Source organism: Felis catus, chromosome A3, assembly GCF_018350175.1.
Source record: "Felis catus isolate Fca126 chromosome A3, F.catus_Fca126_mat1.0, whole genome shotgun sequence".
Taxonomy (NCBI): Eukaryota; Metazoa; Chordata; class Mammalia; order Carnivora; family Felidae; genus Felis; species Felis catus.
The window spans coordinates 5,599,367-5,619,041 of NC_058370.1; the positions used below are offsets into that span (position 1 = coordinate 5,599,367).

Sequence of the window (19,675 nt, forward strand, 5' to 3'; positions counted from 1 at the left end):
TACAGGTGTGGGCAATGCAGTGAGACCACAGGCTTCTCTGCGGTTGGGGTGAAGTGGTCGCCTAGCCCGGTGCTTTGCAAGCGGGGCGACATCTGGCAGTGCCCAGAGACATCTCTGGAGGTCACAACTGGGTGCTGCCGCTGGCATCACGTGGGCCGAGGCCAGGGACACTGCTAAACCATCTGTTTTGCACAGGACGTCCCCCTCCCCCAAAATCATCCAGCCCAAACGTCAATGGTGCCAGCATCGGGAAGCTCTGTCCTAGACAGTCCACCTCTCTGCTCTATTCTGTTCTCACTGAGCGACCTTCGTCTCGAGGCTGTTTTGCTTTTGGTGCTGGTGGTGCCACGAAGCTGCTCCAATTTCAACCACCACAGCTGGAAGTATCCTGATAACGATGGCGGCCTCCATTCAGCTGAGCCCTTCTTTACCGGGTCCAGCCGCCACGGTCACTGTGCCACCTGCTTTCCTCACCGTATCGAGTTCAAGGCAGCAGCAAGTCTGTGAGGTAGACAACATCCCGACCCCCACGTTTATTTTATTTATTTTTTTTACATTTGTGTATTTTGAGAGACAGCGTGAGGCAGAGTGCGAGCGGGGGAGGGGCAGAGAGAGAAGGACAGAATCCGAAGCAGGCTCCAGGCTCCGAGCTGTCAGCACAGAGCCCGACGCGGGGCTCGAACCCACGGACTGTGAGCTCGTGACCTGAGCCGAAGTTGGATGCTCGACCGACTGAGCCACCCGGGCGCCCCTTGATCCCAACGTTTAGATGAGGAAACCGAATCTCAGAAATACGAAACAGCTTCTTGCAGAGGACCGTGGCTGGGATAGGAATCCACACACGGGCTCCGAAGTCACCCCTGCGTCTGGCTGTCATATTAAAACCATTCAGTGCTTCTTCCTGGACCCAACAGTTGAACACATCTTCTTTTAATCTTCTCAGCTGCCCTGAGAGTAGGAAGCATGGTAGCCGTCGTGCAACTGAGGAAACAGGCTGGGAAAGGTTTTGGTGTCACCAGGGTCGTGACTGGAGCTGGGATTCTGTACCAGGTCTGTCCTTCCATTCCCATCATGGCCGTCCCTACCCCCGGTAGCTGTGAGGAATGGGGCACCCGGATGGCAGAGAGGGGTCTGGCCCTCTAGGAAGGGAGCATTTATTGGAAATAAAGACATCGGCACCCTGGTTGATACACCAATATCTTCTGAGTCTGGGATGTTCCACCATGGGGTCCTGACCATCATATTTCTGGACATTCAAGGCTGGAAGTCAGACCCAGAGCCTGCACAACAGCTCCAGGGTGATCTCCAGCCCCACCACCCTGTGCCATCAGTCATCCCGCGACAGCAACCCCTGACAAAACGCAGCAATTAACAAAGCAAAATGTCACACAAACAACGGCAAAAAAAAAAAAAAAGAAAAAACTGCAAACCCACAAATGCCACCTTATAAATATTAGCGCGTGTAAGTTTGACATTTTTGCAGATAGTGACCGTACCGAGAAACTTCCACTCGCAGATTAGAGCCCCTGTGAAAAATGCCCCGTGGTATCTCCAGGCGTGATTACCTAGAATAGACGTCAATAGCCATTACAGCCTTAACGTCTGTCCTGACAATGCAGACTCAGAAGCGTTCCATCACACGAGATGAACATCGCGATGCCGCTAAGAGCGCAGATGTCCTTGAAGCCTGCCCCTTCCGTCGCTTCTGCTCAGCCTAACTTCCACGCCTGGCCCCGTTCCGACTCCACCCTCAAGCAGCCAGACCTTGCCCCGCACTCCCCCGTGTCAGCAAAAGCAGCAGGAAACGAACCGGTTTCTAAGCCGCCGATTCCCAGCATTCGTCACTAAGACCCGGCGCCCAGCTCCCACTGGCGCGAAGGCCCGTCGGTGCCCAGGCAAGGAGTCAGTAGTCTTCTGTCTCCGTTTATTTGACGGCTGCTGGTGCTTGGAAAATTGCCTCTAAATTCATCTTTCGAAAGCAACCCAAGTCCAGCCTAATTGCTGAAGGGCGCTCGGTCCATAACTTCCTGACAGATTGCTGGAGACAGGCCAGAGACAACGCTCAGGAAGCAAGCACTCCTAAGGCTCTAAGTTAGGCCGTAGGACAAAAGGCGTACGGGTTCACTTGAACGCCGAGGCCTCCACCCCGGTTCTCCGGAACGCTGCGTGTCCGGGACAGGGAGAGGGCGCGTTTGTTCCTTTGCACAGGGAGCACCAGGGGGAAGGGTGAGCTGGGTGAGGTCTACTGTCGTCAAGGCCAAGAGCATCAGCTGTGCCTCACTCCGGTTCACGGCAGGAACTCAGGACTTAAAAACGCACATTGCTATTTGGATTCTTCCAGGTCATTCCGCGGATGGAGGCCGGGCACTGTTCAAGGCTCTGTGCGACGGGGCTGAACAAGACAGCCCTGGCCTCCTGGGGCTATGTCCCAAAGGCGAGCCAACAATAAACAGGATTCAGATAAAGGAGATTTTAAACTACGGGATGTGTTCGAAATCATACGTTGGGGAGGGAGCGTTCTAGTTCGCAGTCAGACAGGGGAGAGGGCAGTCGTGATAAGAAGGGGCCATCACGCTGACCTCTGAGGGAGGAGGCCTCCCACGTGGGCATGAGTTTGGCATTTCCGAGGAAGCACGGGGCTGGAGCGTGGCACCACTGGGGAGACAGCTGGTGTGAGGTCTGAGCTGAGGCAGGAGCTGGGTGGGGTAGACGCTGGGAGCCAGGGTGGAGCCTGCAGCCTGAAACGAAGGAGCCAGCACCTTGGCCTCCTTCTGGATCAAATGTTCAAGGTCAACAAACCAAAGACTGATTTCCTTACGCCTCAGCCTGGGCTGTTTAAAATAGTCAAGACTATGGGGCGCCTGGGTGGCGCAGTCGGTTAAGCGTCCGACTTCAGCCAGGTCACGATCTCGCGGTCCGTGAGTTCGAGCCCCACGTCGGGCTCTGGGCTGATGGCTCAGAGCCTGGAGCCTGTTTCCGATTCTGCGTCTCCCTCTCTCTCTGCCCTCCCCCGTTCATGCTCTGTCTCTCTCTGTCTCAAAAATAAATACACGTTAAAAAAAATAAAAAAATAAACATAAAATAGTCAAGACTAAATACGTGCCCAGGGAGCATCTCTGTAAATGGTAACCGGATAAGAAAGTAATCCCAGCTCCCTGAGACCTGCAGAGGCAGACGGTCGCTTGCCCCGCCTCCACCTGGCCAGTCCGGTGACACCCCCTCCGCAGAGCGACGCCTTTGCGGTCAGCAGATGGCAGGGCGACAGATCTCCGGATCAGCGGCGATCGCAATTACAATGATGAAGTCTAAAGCACTGCCCTAGGCTCTCTGCAGGGGACAAAGAGCCACGAGACAAGAATGAAAGGCAGAAAAGGACTTTTTTTTTTTCCTTAAGTAAGCCGCACGCCCAGCATGGAGCCCGACGCAGGGGCCTGAACAGGACCCTGAGGTCAAGACGTGAGCTGCGATCAAGAGTCGGACGCTTAACCGACTGAGCCACCCAGGGGCTCCAAGAAAAGGCGCTTCTGACATGTAAATTGTGGGGCCCCTGGGTGGCCGACGGGAAATGAGGGGCTTGGGCTCTGAACACAGTTGAAATGGTACGTAGTCTAAATTCCGCGTGAAAGTCCCTCAAGACGCTTCACTAGGCTCTCAGTCTCAAGTCCGTAGGTCTGGCATCGCCCAAGTGGGAAAAGCTCACTGTGTCTTTGGTCTGACCCGCTGATATAGCCGCCATGCAGCGGCGTGGGGGTGGGGGGCCTGGCAGGAGCCCTTGGGTGCCCCTCGCCACCCTGATTCCGTGCACACCTCCCAGCCCTGCGGCCTCAGCCAAGCTATCCGCACCCCGCCCCCCGGGAGGTGACCAGAAGAAGCGAATGCCAACGCGGCTTTGGCGAGCCGAGGTGCGCTATACAAACATTCATTATTGTCATCTCAGAGCCCTCGTTTGAGAAAAACAACGACTTAATGAATTAATCGAGCGCTCACAAGTGCTACCGAGGCGCCAACCGTCCAACTCCTCTCTCTGTGTTTTCTCATTCTCATAATGAGCGCCGATGGGAAAAGGTCCCAGAGTCGAGGTCACCAGCTGGCTTGGGCCAAATCTGGTTCCAGAGTCTATTTTGTTTGATTCACAAGAGGGCGTCACATTTCTGTTAATTAGCTGCCACTGCTTAAAAATCAGGAAAGTTTGCTTACACCAGGTCCTGGCTTCTCCAGAAGAACAAGACACGTGGGCACCTCTTTGTGGCTGCGGACGAGCCGGGAGCACTAATCCCCTTGGGGGAGGACACCGATCCCGCCTCTAGCGGCCAAGGGTCAGAGACTCGCCTGGTCCCTAAAGGCAAACGGCTTTGTCTCCCGCTCTCTGCATTTGAAAATATGTGATTAATCCAGAACATATCCGTAACCTTGGGGTGCCTTGTGCAAGCGGTCACCGCCACGGGGCACCGGGTCGGGTTCTGGGGTGCAGGGAACTGGATCTGCCCACGTGGCACCTCCGTGGGGCTCGGCAACGTGAGGCCTTGTTTCCCAGTCCCCGGGGACACCCGACCTCAGTCCCCGGCCCCGGTGCGCCCCGTTGTCAGAGGCTGCCTCCTGCGCAGGGAGGGCTGGGCACCCCCTGATTCTGCGAGCTGAGAGTCTTCTAGAACATGAGCTACTTAGGATCCGGTCGGTGTTATTTCAGTGACATCGGGCCTCGTGCAGGAGCCCAGACGGCCTTCCGATCTCGATGAGTCGGCGGGAGGCTTCGCACAGGTCGCTCTAAACAGAGTCCTCTCCCCTCGGGTCAGAGGCAGCCTCTGGGACCCCCGTTTATCGGCCAGCGCCGCCACACTCATCCCTAGCTTTCATCTGCTTTTCTTCTCTTTTCTATACATATGTTTTAATGTTAATTTATTTTTTGAGAGACAGAGACAGAGCATGAGCGGGGGAGGGGCAGAGAGAGAAGGAGACACGGAATCCAAAGCAGGCTCCAGGCTCCGAGCCATGAGCACAGAGCCCAACACGGGGCTCAAACCCCCAAATGTGAGATCATGACCTGAGCCGAAGTCAGCCGCTTAACCGACTGAACCACCAGGTGCCCCTCCAGCTGCCTTCCGAAGTGTTCACTCCTCCCTCCCTCCCCTCCTCCCTCTCTTCCTCCCTCCCTCCCTTCCCCCTTCCTCCCTCCCTTCCCCCCTTCCTCCCTCCCTCCCTTCCCCCTTCCTCCCTCCCTCTCTTCCTCCCTCCCTCCCTCCCTTCCCCCCTCCCTCCCTTCCCCCCTTCCTCCCTCCCTCTCTTCCTCCCTCCCTCCCTTCCCCCTTCCTCCCTCCCTCTCTTCCTCCCTCCCTCCCTCCCTTCCCCCTTCCTCCCTCCCTTCCCCCCTCCCTCCCTTCCCCCCTTCCTCCCTCCCTCCCTTCCTCCCTCCCTCTCTTCCTTCCCTCCTCCCACAAATACTTGGCTGGGAGCACAGCCCTGAGCACACCCCCAAGTGAAAAGCAGACTGTTCACAATAGAAGAGCAGCATCTCAGCAAGCGGTCCACAGCCATGGATGGGGGCACCTGGGGGCTCAGTCGGTTAAGCATCCAGCTTCCACTCAGGTCACGATCTCACGGTTCGTGAGTTCGAGCCTCACGTCAGGCTCTGTGCATCAGGCTCTGTGCTGACAGCTCAGAGACTGGAGCCTGCTTCAGAATCTGTGTCTCCCTCTCTCTCTGACCTTCCCCTACTCTGTCTCTATCTCTCAGAAATAAACATTAAAAAAAAAAAGAGAGAGTAGGGTCTCGGCAGGCAGCCCACAACCACGGAGGGCAAAGCCGCCTCTCCCGAGTCCTCTGTCACCCTAAACGTAGACCCTTGCCCCGAGCGAAAACCGTCCCTTCACCTTTCCAGAGTAACGATCCTGACTTTTAATTCTGTAGAAATGAATGTTGGGACGTGGGTCAGTCAAAAGCCAGAGCTACCCTGGGCAGACCAGGTAAACTCTGAACATACTCTCAGCTCAGTCGGGGGGAGTCCACATCATACTGTTTTATTGTGACACGCGGCCTTTACCCCTTCTACAAACGGAGATCGTGAAGGAATGTCAGACGCCTCTGACGTCAAACAATATCGACAGCGAAACGGAACGGTAAACCGGGCCCACTGCTCGTTTGTCTTGGACACTCAGCTCCCAGGACCAGGTAAAAGTGTTGTGTAAAATGATTGCTCAACTCTCCGTTCGTGTTCATTCATTCGGCAGACAGCGGGCGAGTGCCTCACAGGTGGCGGGCGTCGATCCAGTCCCGGGGAGGGAGCAAACAGCAGAAGGTGACACGGAAAGGCCCCTGGCCCCGGCCGGGGTTGGCATTTTGGCAACATTTGTCGTTAGCAGACCATGAGCATTCAGTTTGGGGGGAAGGTGCCAGCAACGTTCAAAAGCTGAAGGAAACGGGGCTGCCGAAGGACTATGGGGGTTTGGTGTTAAACAGGGGGATCAGGGGCGCCTGGGGGGCTCAGTCAGTTGATCACTCGATGTCGGCTCAGGTCACGACCTCCTGGTCCACGAGTTTGAGCCCCGCGTCGGGCTCTGTGCTGACAGCTCGGAGCCTGGAGCCTGCTTCGGCTTCTGTGTCTCCCTCTCTCTCTGCCTGTCCCCCGTTCGCGGTCTGTCTCCCTCTCTCAAAAGTAAATAAATATTTTTTAAAAAATTTTAAAACAACAACACAACAAAAAAGCCACAGGGAGGTCAAGAAGGCCGCGGGGAGGGGAAGGTTGAACACCGTCCCGCAGGGGGTAGGGGAACAGCCACCCTGTTGAGGGAGCCGGGGACCAGAGGGATGGGGTCTCCGGGTGCAAGGGTACTAGTTTCGTGCTGCTGATGTAACACAGGGCCGCCCGCCGAGTGGCCTGAAGGGACACGCGTTTGTTCTCTCGCATTCTGGAGGCCGGGAGTCTAAAGTGAGTCAGCAGAACCACACGCCTTCTGGAGGCTCTACAGCAGAATCCGTTCCCCGGTCTTTTCCAGCCTCCCGAGGTGTCCACACGCTTTAGCTCCTGGCCCCTTCCTCCTCCTTCGAAGCCAGCAGTACCCCCCCCCCATCTCTCTCTGTTCCATGACCACGTGTCCTTTTCTCTGGCTCTGTCCCTCCTGCCTCGTTCTTACAAGGCTCCTTGTGATGATACCGCACCCCCCCCCAGCTAGAGATGAGGAAATCTCCCCGCATCAACATCCCTAACTTCGTCACGTCTGCAAAGTCCCCTTTGCCGTGTAAGCTCACATAGTCACACACGCGAGGGAAGAGCCGCGTAGGAAAGAGGAGCGAGTGGCCCACGGTATTAAATGGCCCCGGAAGGTCGAGTAAGGTGAGTCCTGGGAACTGAGCATAAAGCCGTGACTTCGGGCTCACCTCTGACCTTGGCAGGAGCAACTTCCGTGGAAAGGAGGACATCCCCGAAGTGTCCTTGGCGCCAACGGGTGTCGAGCGTCACCGCCTTCCAGTTCTCTGGTTAGCACACAGCCGGGCACGATCGAACTCTGCCACCAAATCTAGACCTTTCTCTAGTGCTGAACCTCTTTGAGAAATACACAAATGTAAAAAGGAGCTCTCCACCTGCCCTATGCTAGAAGATTTAGGGATGGCGTTCTTTGGGTTTTGTCGGTTTGTTTTTATTTTTTTATTTATTTTTTTATTTTTTTTTAATTTTTTTTTCAACGTTTATTTATTTTTGGGACAGAGAGAGACAGAGCATGAACGGGGGAGGGGCAGAGAGAGAGGGAGACACAGAATCGGAAACAGGCTCCAGGCTCCGAGCCATCAGCCCAGAGCCTGACGCGGGGCTCGAACTCACGGACCGCGAGATCATGACCTGAGCTGAAGTCGGACGCCTAACCGACTGCGCCACCCAGGCGCCCCTAAAGTTTATTTATTCATTTTGAGAGAGAGAAAAAGCACGAACGGGGGAGGGGCAGAGAGAGAGAGGGGAGAGCCAGAATCCCAAGCGGCGTCCGCACAGGCGGTGTGGAGCCAGACGCAGGGCTTGAACTCATGGACTGTGAGACTGTGACCCGAGCTGAAGTCGGACACTTAACCGACTGAGCCACCCAGGGGCCCCAGGAGATCACCTCTTCTTTTGCACCAGCCACAGGTACTACTCAAAGAAATTATGCAGAGAAAAAAAGTCCTTCATATGGGCTCCTTCAGCCCCCCAGCCCCCAAATTAACCACCGTTAATGGGCTGCAGTACGCATATCCAGATTTCTCCCCCAAGATGTTTGTTTTCAGACTCCCTTTCACCAGACTAAATGTAATAAAGCTTTTACTTATGATCTATTTATTTCCCAAGTGCTGCTTCTCGTACAAGCAGGACAAGGCAGAAATTTTAAGGATAAAGTTCTAGAGAGTTCCGGAACACCTGGAACACGTTTGCACGATAGTCACATTCCCCTGCTTGGACCCTGCCTCTTCCCTTCTCAGAAACATTCTACACCATTTTAAGAATTCTTTTCTGTGCCTCCTGTGTCCCCAAACTCCTCACCCCTGTGGCCAAGTCCATGAGTGATTCCGAACTGCTCATTAAGTAAAAGTACATACGCTCTGTGTTCACACCAAAGTTCAAAGTGTAATGATCCGTATAAAAAACAACGTTTGCCCAACAGGTTAGCTGCAGAGGAGCTAGGCTGTTTATGTACTTTTTGGGTACAAGTTATCTTTATGACTTAGGGGAAGCCCAACGCATCATTAAGAGTGGATTAAATCACAGTTCACATACCAGTTGTTATCAGGCTTCAGAGTAACATAAATAAATAGAACAGCCAGCCGCGCAGAAAGAAGAAAAAGTTGGGGCCTCCTCTCCGATCCTAGTATCGGACAAAGTAGTAATTAACTCTCCTCTTCTTCCTGAGAATTGAGCTGATCATAGTAGCACGTTTCTTAGCCTTTCTGTTCTCTTCACTGGAAAAAAGGGCGTTGTGACACCGCCCCCTCCTAGGTTACCTGGATGATTCGAGAGCTAACTCGGGCCAAGGGCTTAGCTCACTCGGCTCACGGCCCCTTCCTTCCCGGTGTAGACCTGCTGACAATTCCAGCCCTTCTCACACCATATCATTGAGCTCTTTTTCCCCTTGGGAACTTCAGATACCGAAGCGCTTACCACGTGCCTCGGGAAGATTCTGCGCTCAGGTTAGGGGCCTAGGGAGCTGTTGAGCGGCAAGGCTGGTGACACTAAACTTGGGAAGCACAGAGCAGACAGAAGAATTTCGAAAGACGGCGGTAGCACCTGCTGGCCTCCCTCGTTCCCTGCTGCCCTACAGGACCCTGACTTATTTCTAACTTCCAAGGTAGTTTTATATTGGCCGTTTCCCTATCTCTGTTTAAATCTATGACATTTCTGAGTAGCATTATGGGTCATATCCGTCCCACACGTGGGACATGCCTGCTTGGTCGCAAGCATGCCCTGGAGGTAATGCTGGTAAGCCAAGAGAGCCGTCTGAACAGAAGGTACTCGAACATCTGCTTCCCGAAGCCAAGCCCTAGCGTGGCCTTCCCCACTTGCTGTATTTTGTGTGCTATGCACCATATACTCGGCCAGGACCCTTCTCCGCTTGGAGCCATGCTGGCTGACTGAGGGCTGATGACACGGACCCCCCCCCCCCCCAGGGAACAATACCGCCCCAAACGCTAAAACGACAATGTTACAGAGGGCCGCGAGAACCTTCAAGGAACCCGCCGGGCGGGCAGGGGACCCAGGACAAAAGGCATTGTAAGCATCACTGTCAGGGGGAGGCAAGTGACCGACAATTGTACGACAGGCACTGGGTGAACCCGGGCTGGCCCATCACCACCCTGGGCACCGTGAGGAGACGAAGGAGCACTTGCCTCCGGGAGAGGATGCCATAGCCGCGGGCGCACCGGGGGCCACCTATGACGCGCAAAGCAAAGCTCCGGGTTCGAGGCCCAGCAGACACACAGCCCAGCTTACGTCTGTCGAGGCCACTTGAGGGGTAGGTAGGAGGCGGGTCATAATGGAGCAGGGACCGGGAATCGCTGGAAAAAGGTTTGGAAAGAGGGACGTGGGAGGGCAGATCAAGGAAGGAACGGAGGCGAATCTGAGGAGTGTGGTTTGGACGAGAAGGTCGTGGGCCCAGGAGTTAATTGTTTATTTCATTCTAGACCAAATGCAGGCAACCTGCCTCGTGCTCTATCTCGATGCCCTAAGCAGCAGGGATCATGAGTCCACCTGGCAGAAAACGCTGCACACGCTCAGGGACAAATGGGATCCCACCTCTTACATTTCTAGTCTCCTGGGCTCCCCAGGCCTTTCGGCAGAAAGCCAGCATCTCCCTCCTGGGGTGTCTCCCTCCAAATGCTATCCGCCAACACAGGGAGGTCTGTGGAGTCCGAAGGCAAGAGTCAGTTCAGATTCCACAGGGAACGGGGATCGGAGGCGGCCCGTACTTACAGCCAGTTGCGGCCCAAAGACGCCGACACTGCTGAAATGTGACCTTGACCTTCCAGATTCTTCCAGAGACTGCCAGACGTGCCCACTGCCTGGGGATCGAGTCCGGCTACACGGCGGCTCCAAACACCGTTGCCCAGATCTTTTAACCCCATCCACAGGCACAGTCAGGCTGGCAGCCTGGCCCGGGAATGCTGTTTCAACGTCGGCCACCTCACGGCCCCGACGGTGGTTTTCCTTCGTCGTGATCCACTCGCAAAGGCTCCTCTCCTTTCCCTGGTCAGTGGGGCTGCCTGGACCCTCCTGAAGGAAGGCGACCTCCTGAGGTGTCCCCTCAGAGGCCCCTCAAACAGGGCCCCTCAGAGGCTCCAAAGGGGTTTTCCTTGGCAAGCCCCCTAATGGGTTCCAAGATGGCTTCCCCTGGTGGCTCCCAAGAACGTCTGCCAAGAGGAAAGAAAACAAATACAATCTTTGGGGCAACTTCCCACTTCAGGAGCAAAGTTTAGAAGACCGTAGGTTTGTCTCTTCTGCTTTACCTCCTGCCTCCCTTCCATCCGTGTCACCCTCCCCGCCCCACCCAGGCAGCTCTCTTCCTGCGTATCTCCTTGCCACCCCCCCTACCCTCCACTCATCTCTCCCCGTCTCTCCTTAAGCCCCTACAGTTCTCCTCCAAGTCTACCTTGGTTTCCCCTCTCCATGGCCATCCTCCCACTTGGCCTTATATCTCCTTTAAAATTTTCATTTTTAATTGGTAGTTGAAATTTCTTTTCTTTTTTAATATTTTTTTTAGTGTTTATTCACTTGTGAGAGAGAGCGACAGAACACGAGCGGGGGAGGGGCAGAGAGAGGAGACACAGAACCGGAAGCAGGCTCTAGGCCGCTCTAGGCTCTAGCTGTCAGCCCAGAGCCCGACGCGGGGCTTGAACCCACGAACCATGAGATCGTGACCTGAGCCGAAGTCGGACGCCCAACCGACAGAGCCCCCCAGGGGCCCCAGTAGTTGAAATTTCTAATCACAGATTTGTAGCCTGACACTGGCAAAACTTTCTAGCTGCAAGAGTGTTGGAGCGATAACGCAAAATTACCAGAGAAGGCACTAAGTAGGTGGGGGTTGTTCAAGCAGAAAAACTCATTTAAATGATCTAAAAGCAGTTGTTAGAACACGCTATTTTCTCACGACCTTCAAAGAACTATCTCCCCCGTGGAGTACACTTATTGCAACAGAAACCCCAGACGTAGTATTTAAAACCGGCGATCCGAGAATCTAAGTCACAAAGGCATTACTGCTGAGTTCGAGCCCTGCATCAGGCTCTGTGCTGACAGCACGGAGCCTGCTTGGGATTCTCTCTCTCCCTCTCTGCCCCTCCCCCATTGCACTCTCTCTCAATCTCTAAACAATAAACTTAAAAAAAAAAGAAAGAAAGAAACTATTTCTCCTCTGAGGCTTTGGAAACCCATCAGAGCCTTCTCCTCAAGACTGTCGGCTCCTGAGTTGTCTGTACAAAACCCCTTCCCTCCATCATCCAAATAAGTTTATCCGCAATCAGCAAACAATAAAATTCCATTAACATTGTATTCAAATCTTGAAAAAAGTGAAAACAAAATAGGATGATTCCCTGGAATGTTGTAAAACCATACCTTAAAAAAAAAAAATCAATGTACGGCAGACTATCTTAATCACCCTTCGCTCCAAACTTGCATCGATTTTGGACCCAGCTGAAGACACCGACCAACTCCTTCTGGAGACCATCAAAATTATTAATTTCCATTAAAAAGAATTTATTGAGGTGAAATTCGCACGACAGGCAAGCCGCCCTTTTAAGCGAAAAGCCCGGCGGCGCACGGTGCGCTCCTGCCGGGTCCCTTTCTCCTTCGCTTTCCCCCCGCCTTCTCCCGCCCGCCCTGAGACGTTGGGGAAAGAACTTGGTAAGGTCTGGAAGGTCTGGAGATCGGGAGAAGACGCCGGCTGACCTGCAGCTCCCACTCCCGCCCGAGCCCAGCCCTCCCTCCCCCCCACGCTCCCACCAACCCCACCGGCTCCACCGGCTCCGCTCTGCTTCCTTCTTGCCCCCTGGATCTCCTCCCCGGCGCCCCTTCCTACCTCTCCCCTTCTGTTCCATGGACTTCCACGCCCCACCCTTGTCTGGGCTCCCTGCCATTCTCAGTCCCGCTCACCAGAACCTCCGGAGCCGCCCCCCCCCCCACGGGCTCCCCCACTGCCCATCCACCGCCCCTGCCCATCTACCCACTCGTGCTTCCGAACTCCTCGGAGTTCTCCCTCCCTGGCACGCCCCCACCTTATCCACGCTCTACCCCAAGTCTCTGCACCCCCCCAGGTGGTCCCTCTACTCCCCCTTCCCATCCACCTGCCCCCGGGATCTCTCGGCGCCCCCTGCAGGTCCCGCTGCACGTTCCCTCCTCGTGCATTCTCCCCCCCCCCCCCAGGTGCCCCCACCACTCCCCTTTCCCATCCACCTGCCCCCGGGGTCTCTCGGCGCCCTTTGCAGGTCCCATTTCCCTCCCTCGTGCATTCCCCCTCCCCCCATCTTAGTCCCTCCCCCACCCAGGTGCCCCCACTACTCTGTCCCTAGGGTCTCTCTGCGCCCCCTGCAGGTGCCCGTATACTTTCCCCCCTATCCGTCCCCCGTGTGCCCCTTGCAGGTGGCCCCCATTTCCACTCCATATCTATCCGGGTCTCGGCTCCCCCTGAGGGTGCCCCTCCCCCTCCAACGCCCCCATCGTCCCTTGCATCGACACTCTCCCCTGGCTCCGCCCCTTGCACGCTGAGCCCCTTTCCCGCCCAGCCCAGCGCCTGCGCGCTGCCACTGCCGCATTGACCCTCGCATCCAAGCGGCCTGCGAGCTGTAGGTGGTAGCTGGCAGCACACGGCTCGCGGCTGGCTCGAGGCGGAGGCCACCCCGCGTCGAGACGGGGTGGGCTTGGCGCCCAGGCCACGCCTCCCGGGTGAGGGGCCGCCCCGGGGGCTGGACGCCAGGCCCCTCCGGGACACAGGCTGGTGCCACGAGGGCGTGGGAGGGAGGGGCTGGGGGCTAGGCGTGGAGGGCCGGGGTCGGGTGAGACCGGGAGTGGGGGCGCCCCAAACGCCGAGGGTGTGCATGCCCAGGGCTGAAGCTCCGCCGAGATTGCATGGGCTCCAGGCCCAAAGTGCACGCGGCACAGACGGCGCTCGATCTGGACGTGCCTGGTGGTGGAAAGTTTGCTCAGGCCCCCCCCCCCCGACCTTGCACGTGCGTTTGCTGAAAGCCCGCTCAGACCCGAGCTTTCTAGGCCTAGCGGCGTGCACGTCCCCGGACCCTGCTAAGCGCCCCCCCACCCCCACCCTTTGCTAGGCCTGGAACGTGCATTTGCCAAAAGCCGACTTCAGGCCCAACCCCGTGGGTTCTAGAATCTTCTGGACTAATGCCGGCTTTAGCGTAAACCCTGTTTAGGCTCAGCCCCTTCCAGGCCTAGGCAAAATCAACTTAGTCCTGACTCGTAGGCCAGGACCTTGGCATGCCTTGATCGAACCGCTCTGTGCCCTACCAAGACGGCTCGCTTCTTTCTTACACAGGCCACGTCACCATGGCAGGGACTGAGCTCTCCGTCCCTTCTGAGCAGTTTACCAAAATCAAAGCATGGGAGTTGATGCCACCAAAAGCCCTGGAAGTGGTGCAGGAAGAGGGAGCGTGCAGAGGGAGGGAACACCTGGGCCCCGGAAATGTGGAGGCCCAGGACACGTATGGGCTCCTCGAGGCCAAGATGCTGGAGGGGGAGCGGGGGCTGGTGCTCACCACGGAGGAGAGCGAGAAGCACATCGTGACCCTGCAGACGGTGCACTTTTCCTCCGAAGACGTGCAGCTACAGGACGTCGGCTGGCTGACACCGCAGGGCCGGGAAGGGGTGCAGGGGGCGGTCCGGCAGGCCAGCGGCGGGGAGCAGTCTCTGCTGTGGCTGGACGAGGGGTCCCAGCAGTGCGTGGCCATTAGCATCCAGGAAGAGGCGTACACTTTACAAGAGCTGGAGGTGATGCAGCTTCACGTTCTGGAGGGCAGTGTGGCCGTGGCCAGCGAAGACACCAAGTTTGTGGTGAGCTTGGCCGAAAGCACCGGGTGGGTCAAGGTACGGCCGGTTTTAATAAACAGACCCTGTACATAGAGGAAAAACTCCTAGCGGCTTTTCTTTTTTTGTGGTTGTTTTTTTAAAAAGTGGCTCTTGGTGCGGTATTAGGTATGGACAAGCAGTTTAAAAATCGCACTTTAAAATTAAGCACGGTAAAAATAATGCCCTGGGAAGATCTTGGGAGACCTTATGTTCTTTTCTTTCTTTTTTTTTTTTTGCTTTAATGTTTATTTTTGAGAGCGAGAGAGAGAATGTGGGGAGGGGCAGAGAGAGAGGGAGACACAGAATCCGAAGCAGACTTCAGGCCCCCGAGCTGTCAGCACAGAACCCGGTGCGGGGCTCGAACCCACGAACTGTGAGATCGTGACCTGAGCCGAAGTTGGGTCGGTCGCTCAATCGACTGAGCCACCCAGGTGCCCCCTTCATGTTCTTTTCTAAGAGCTTAAATAATTAGATGAGAATACTACAGGGTGCTGTGCGTGTGTTTTGTTTTGTTTTGTTTTAAAATTGTGTGACATTTTATTATCAGAACCCTTGATGCTTAGTACTTATGGCTTAAGCATTTTGGTTGCACTGAATAATCTGTGCTTCTTTAGTATTTTGTTCCTCTTTACCTATTCTGCGGTTTCATCACGTCAAAGAGTTTTATCGATTGTCATCGAGAGTATAGTATTTGTGTGAATACTCATTTTTGTTTATCAGCTTGAGAAAGGTCAGGGGGAGGACCAGCCGTCTGCTGAAGGAGGGTTCCGCGCCCAGACCCAGGAGCAATTCTTTCTCGTGGAAGCCAAGCCTGGAGACGAAGGAAGTGACGAAATTGTTCTGACAATTTCAAACTTAAACGTGGGAGAACAGGAAGACAGACCTGCCTCCGGTCAAGGCCATGTTGAAAAAGCCAACTCTACAGACAATCAGAAAAAGGCAAAGGGTAGGCCGGTTCGTTTAGCGTCAGAGACCCTGCGTCCCAGGGGGGTGCGCTTTTCCTTCAGGGGAACGGGATGGGGGTTGAAATTTTATGGGGTCGCCTTTCGGTTGGCTTCCAAAATGTCAGGAAACGGCAGAAAATTTAAGCTAATGGTCTGTATGGGGAACCGAACCCCAAAGACCTTTGTGTCTCGGACAGAAATGTTCTAAAGGCATTATAAAATTAGTTCTGACAAGTGCTGCGTGAGAACAGAGAAGGTGGGCCCTGATCTGCCCCTAGTTTGCAGCTGGCGGGTGGAAACGGGAAGACGGGGGCAGGGGAATGCAGGGCTGATGGAGGTGAGGGCGAGGGCCTCGGGGCCGGGAGAAGGGGTGACAAGGCACCAGAGTGCCAGGCAGCAGAGCATCTGATGTTAGGCGAGGCCCAGGGAGAGGACTCAGAAACCATTAAGACGGGATCACCATTCCAGGCGGCAGGAGATGGCCCGTGGGGGTAGCTCCAGAAGTACGTGCCTTCGTAGAGTGGACGGCTCCCGGAAAGCCCCAAGGTGGGTGCTCAAAGAGGGTGATGAGGCCAGGTTAAGAAGGACCTTGAAGCTCTTAGAGTCACGTTAAAACTGAGGTTGCCTGGGGGCGCCTGGGTGGCGCAGTCGGTGAAGCGTCCGACTTCAGCCAGGTCACGATCTCGCGGTCCGGGAGTTCGAGCCCCGCGTCAGGCTCTGGGCTGATGGCTCAGAGCCTGGAGCCTGTTTCCGGTTCTGTGTCTCCCTCTCTCTCTGCCCCTCCCCCGTTCATGCTCTGTCTCTCTCTGTCCGAAAAATAAATAAACGTTGAAAAAAAAATTTTTTTTTTAAAAAACCGAGGTGGCCTGGCGGTCGCCCACGAAACAAATTAACCCTCAAAAATTGTTGAGCTTTTTAGAAAATACCAGGGTCTCGCTTACTTAAATCAAGAGAGTTCGTCCCCCAAATCTCAGTTTCTAGCTCATCTCTGCAAAGTCAAATCTGGCAATGCTCGGCTGTTTCCTCTCAGCCGCAGGTGGCCGGGGTGGGGAGGTGACTCAGTTTCGAAAGTCACTTAACCTGATCTTAACCTGTGGGTAGAAGCATTTATTTGGGTTTATCGCCTCTGGCCTCAGCAGGGGGTTGAGTTTGCAACCTTTGCTAGGATGTGTGTCCCCGTATATAGCGTTTCTCCTGTATTTAAAGCAGGAGATTGTACCCCCAAATTCCCAATTCCTAGCTCGCTTTATTTTTAATATGTTCACAATTTTGTGCAACCCTCACCACTAATTCCAGGCTGTTTTCATCCCCCAAAGTATTCCCACGTAGCATTGGGACGTTCTGGACATTTCCCTTACATGGACTCGTGCACCTAAAACACGTGGCCTTTTGTGTCTGGGTGTCTTCCCTTGGCCTAATGTTTGCAAGCTTCGCCCACGTTGTAGCATTTACCAGGGCTTTGTTCCTTCATTCCTGAGTCGTACTGCGTCGTGGGTACAGCCTATTTCGTTCCCCTCCGTCCACCCATCGCCAGAGTGCCGCCGTGAACATTCGCGCACGGGCTTTTGTTGGAATGCTTTCTCTCTGTTCTTCCGGCTGCAACTCACGGTTGCAGCTGCCCCGATTTACAATCCCACCAGCAGTGTCAGAGGGTCCCAGTGTCTCCACGTCCTTGCTGACACTTAACTTCCCGTCTTGAAACCATAATAGCCATCCTAGTGGATGTAAAGAGTTATCTCATTGTGGTTTTGATTTGCGATTTCCTGGCGCCTGATGATGTCGCATATATTTTGATGTGCTTATTGGCCACTCGTAGATCTTCTTCGGAGGAATGTCTGTTGAAATCTTTTATTTTTTAATTGGTGCCTGTATTCGTTTCCCGGTGCCTGCCGTAACAAAATACCGCAAGCTGGGTGCTGTAAACGACAAAAATGGATTCTCTCGTGGTCCCAAAGGCTGGAAACCTGAGATCGAGATCATGATGTTGGAAGGTTCTAGGAAAGAACATGTTCTGTGCCTTTTTCTGAGCGTCTGGCCGTTGTCACAATCACGACATTTTTTGGCTTATAGATATATCACTGGTGTCTGCCCACGTTGTCACGTAAAACTCTCCTTCCCTGTGTGTGTGTGTCTCTCTCTCTGTTTCTTCTGTTCTCACTCGGGTACCAATCATACTGGATTAGGACCCACCCTCATCCGGCATGATCATCTAAACTTGATGACATCTACAAAGGTCCTATTTGCAGGTAAGGTCACAGTTACAGACATCTGCCGTTAGGATTTCAGTGTATCTTTTTGGGGAACGCAGGTCAACCCATGAACCTTCTATTCCAAGTTTATTGGGTGTTGTTGGAATTCGTAAAGTGCTTTTTTCTGAAGCTGTTGAGATGACCGCGTTTTCCTTCCCCTTCCTTTTGTGAATATGGCGTGTTGCAGTGATTGGTTTCCATACGTCCCACCACCCTTCCATTCCTGGGATAAATTCCACTTGGTCCTGGTGCACAATCCTTTTAATAAACTACTACTGGGTTTGGTTTATTGGAATTCTACTGAAGATTTGACGATTGGTGTCTTTGGTGTCTGAGTAATGCTGGCCTCATGGAAGGGTCCTACTTTTTTGTGCCTGAACTTTGAAAAAGGATTGATGTTAATTCCTTTTTTTTTTTAACATTTTATTTATTTTTGATAGAGAGAGACAGAGCACGAGTGGGGGAGGGGCAGAGAGAGACGGAGACACAGAATCCGAAGCAGGCTCCGGGCTCCGAGCCGTCGGCACAGAGCCCGACGCGGGGCTCGAACTCACGAACCGCGAGATCGTGACCCGAGCCGCAGTCGGACGCTTAAGCGACTGAGCCACCCAGGCGCCCCAGGATTGATGTTAATTCTTTAAGCACCTGGTAGAATTCTCCAGTAAATCCCTCTGGTCCTAGGGATTTCTTTGTGGGTAGTTTTTTTGATGAATGACTCAATCTCTTTGTTTGCTATAGCGCTATTCCAATTTGCTGTTTCTTCTGGAGCCGGTTATGGTGGTTTGTGTGTTTCTAAGAATTTTCCATTTTCTCTGGGTTATCTGGTTTGCTGGCAGACAGTGGCTCGCAGTATTCTCTTATAACCTCTGTCCCTCTGTGCAGTTGGTAGCAACGTCCCCGCTTTCCCTTCCTGCTTTTGCTCATTTGACTTGTCTCGTTTGTTTCCCAGTTGCAAGTCCGGGTAAAGGTTTGTCAGTGGTGATCTTTTCAAAGAACCTATTTTTGCTCTCATCAGTTCTGTTGTTTTTCTGTCTTCGATCTCCTTTATCTCCACTCCAGTCTTCATGATCTCCTTCCTTCTGCTAGCTTTGGGTTTAGATTTCTCTTATTTTTCTAGTTCCTCAGGATGTAAAGTTAGGTTATTGACCCGAAATGCTTTTTCTTTTTTAACGTAGGTGTCTACACCTAAAACTTTTCCTCCGAGCACTGCTTTCGCTACACGCTATAAGCTTTGGTGTGCTTGTGTGTCACTTCCATTCAGCTCAGAGCATCTCGCGGTGTCTTGGTGATGTCTTCTTTGACCCATCGGTCACCTGTGAGCGTGTTGTTTAATTTCCACATATGTGTGAATTTTCCAAACTTCCTTCTGTTACCGATTGCCACTTTAGTGCCATCATGGTCAGAGAGCATGTGATTTCTATATTTTTAAATTTATTGACACTTGTTTTGTGGCCTGACACGTGGCTTTTCCTGAGGAAGTTTCTGGTTGCACGTGAGGAGAATAATGTGCACTGTGCTGGTGTTGAGTGGTGTTCTGTGGATGTCTGTCACGTCTGTTTGGTTGATGGCGGGGGGTCTTCTGTTTCCTTGCTGATCTTCCGTCTAGTTGTCCTCTCCATTGTAGAAAGTAGGGTGTTGAAATCTCCAAGCGCCTCTCTCCACCTTCACTTCTGTCAATTTTTGCTTCAAGTATTTTGGGACTCTGTCATGGGGCGCATGTATGTTTATAACTGTTCTACCTTTGTGATAGATCGAGTCTGTTATCGTTATATAACGTCCTTAATTGTCTCTTGGAACACTATTTGCCTTAAGTCTGTTTTGTCTATTGCTAGAGTTGCCTCAGCTCTTCCGGTCACCGTTTGGATGGAACGTCTCCTGTTGGGTTACCATATTATGCATAAAAAAAAAAAAAAAAGGATGTACCAAGTGACTTTGATGTGTTTCAGTGGAATTTCAACATC

General features: G+C 53.7%; 1 protein-coding gene and 1 long non-coding RNA gene across 4 annotated transcripts in view; one reads left to right on the forward strand and one right to left on the reverse strand.

The window, feature by feature from the left end:
* Positions 1-10,097: 10,097 nt before the first annotated feature.
* On the reverse strand, positions 10,098-12,359 carry LOC123384256. Its single transcript, XR_006595022.1, has 2 exons — positions 12,059-12,359; positions 10,098-10,860 (listed from the first exon to the last, which is right to left on the reverse strand). It is a non-coding gene; the product is annotated as an uncharacterized LOC123384256 (long non-coding RNA).
* Positions 12,360-13,066: 707 nt separating this feature from the next.
* The window catches only part of CTCFL (CCCTC-binding factor like), a 29,810-nt gene continuing 23,201 nt past the window's right edge, over positions 13,067-19,675 (forward strand). Inside the window, exons 1-4 of one of the 3 annotated variants that reach the window (XM_045053455.1) lie at positions 13,067-13,384; positions 13,992-14,539; positions 15,242-15,467; positions 15,934-16,011. In XM_045053455.1, coding sequence (XP_044909390.1) covers positions 14,003-14,539; positions 15,242-15,467; positions 15,934-16,011 — 841 coding nt within the window. In that variant the 5' untranslated portion in view covers positions 13,067-13,384; positions 13,992-14,002. The remainder of the gene's footprint in view (positions 13,385-13,991; positions 14,540-15,241; positions 15,468-15,933; positions 16,012-19,675) is intronic. The other 2 variants (XM_045053456.1, XM_023251076.2) reach the window with 2 other exon arrangements.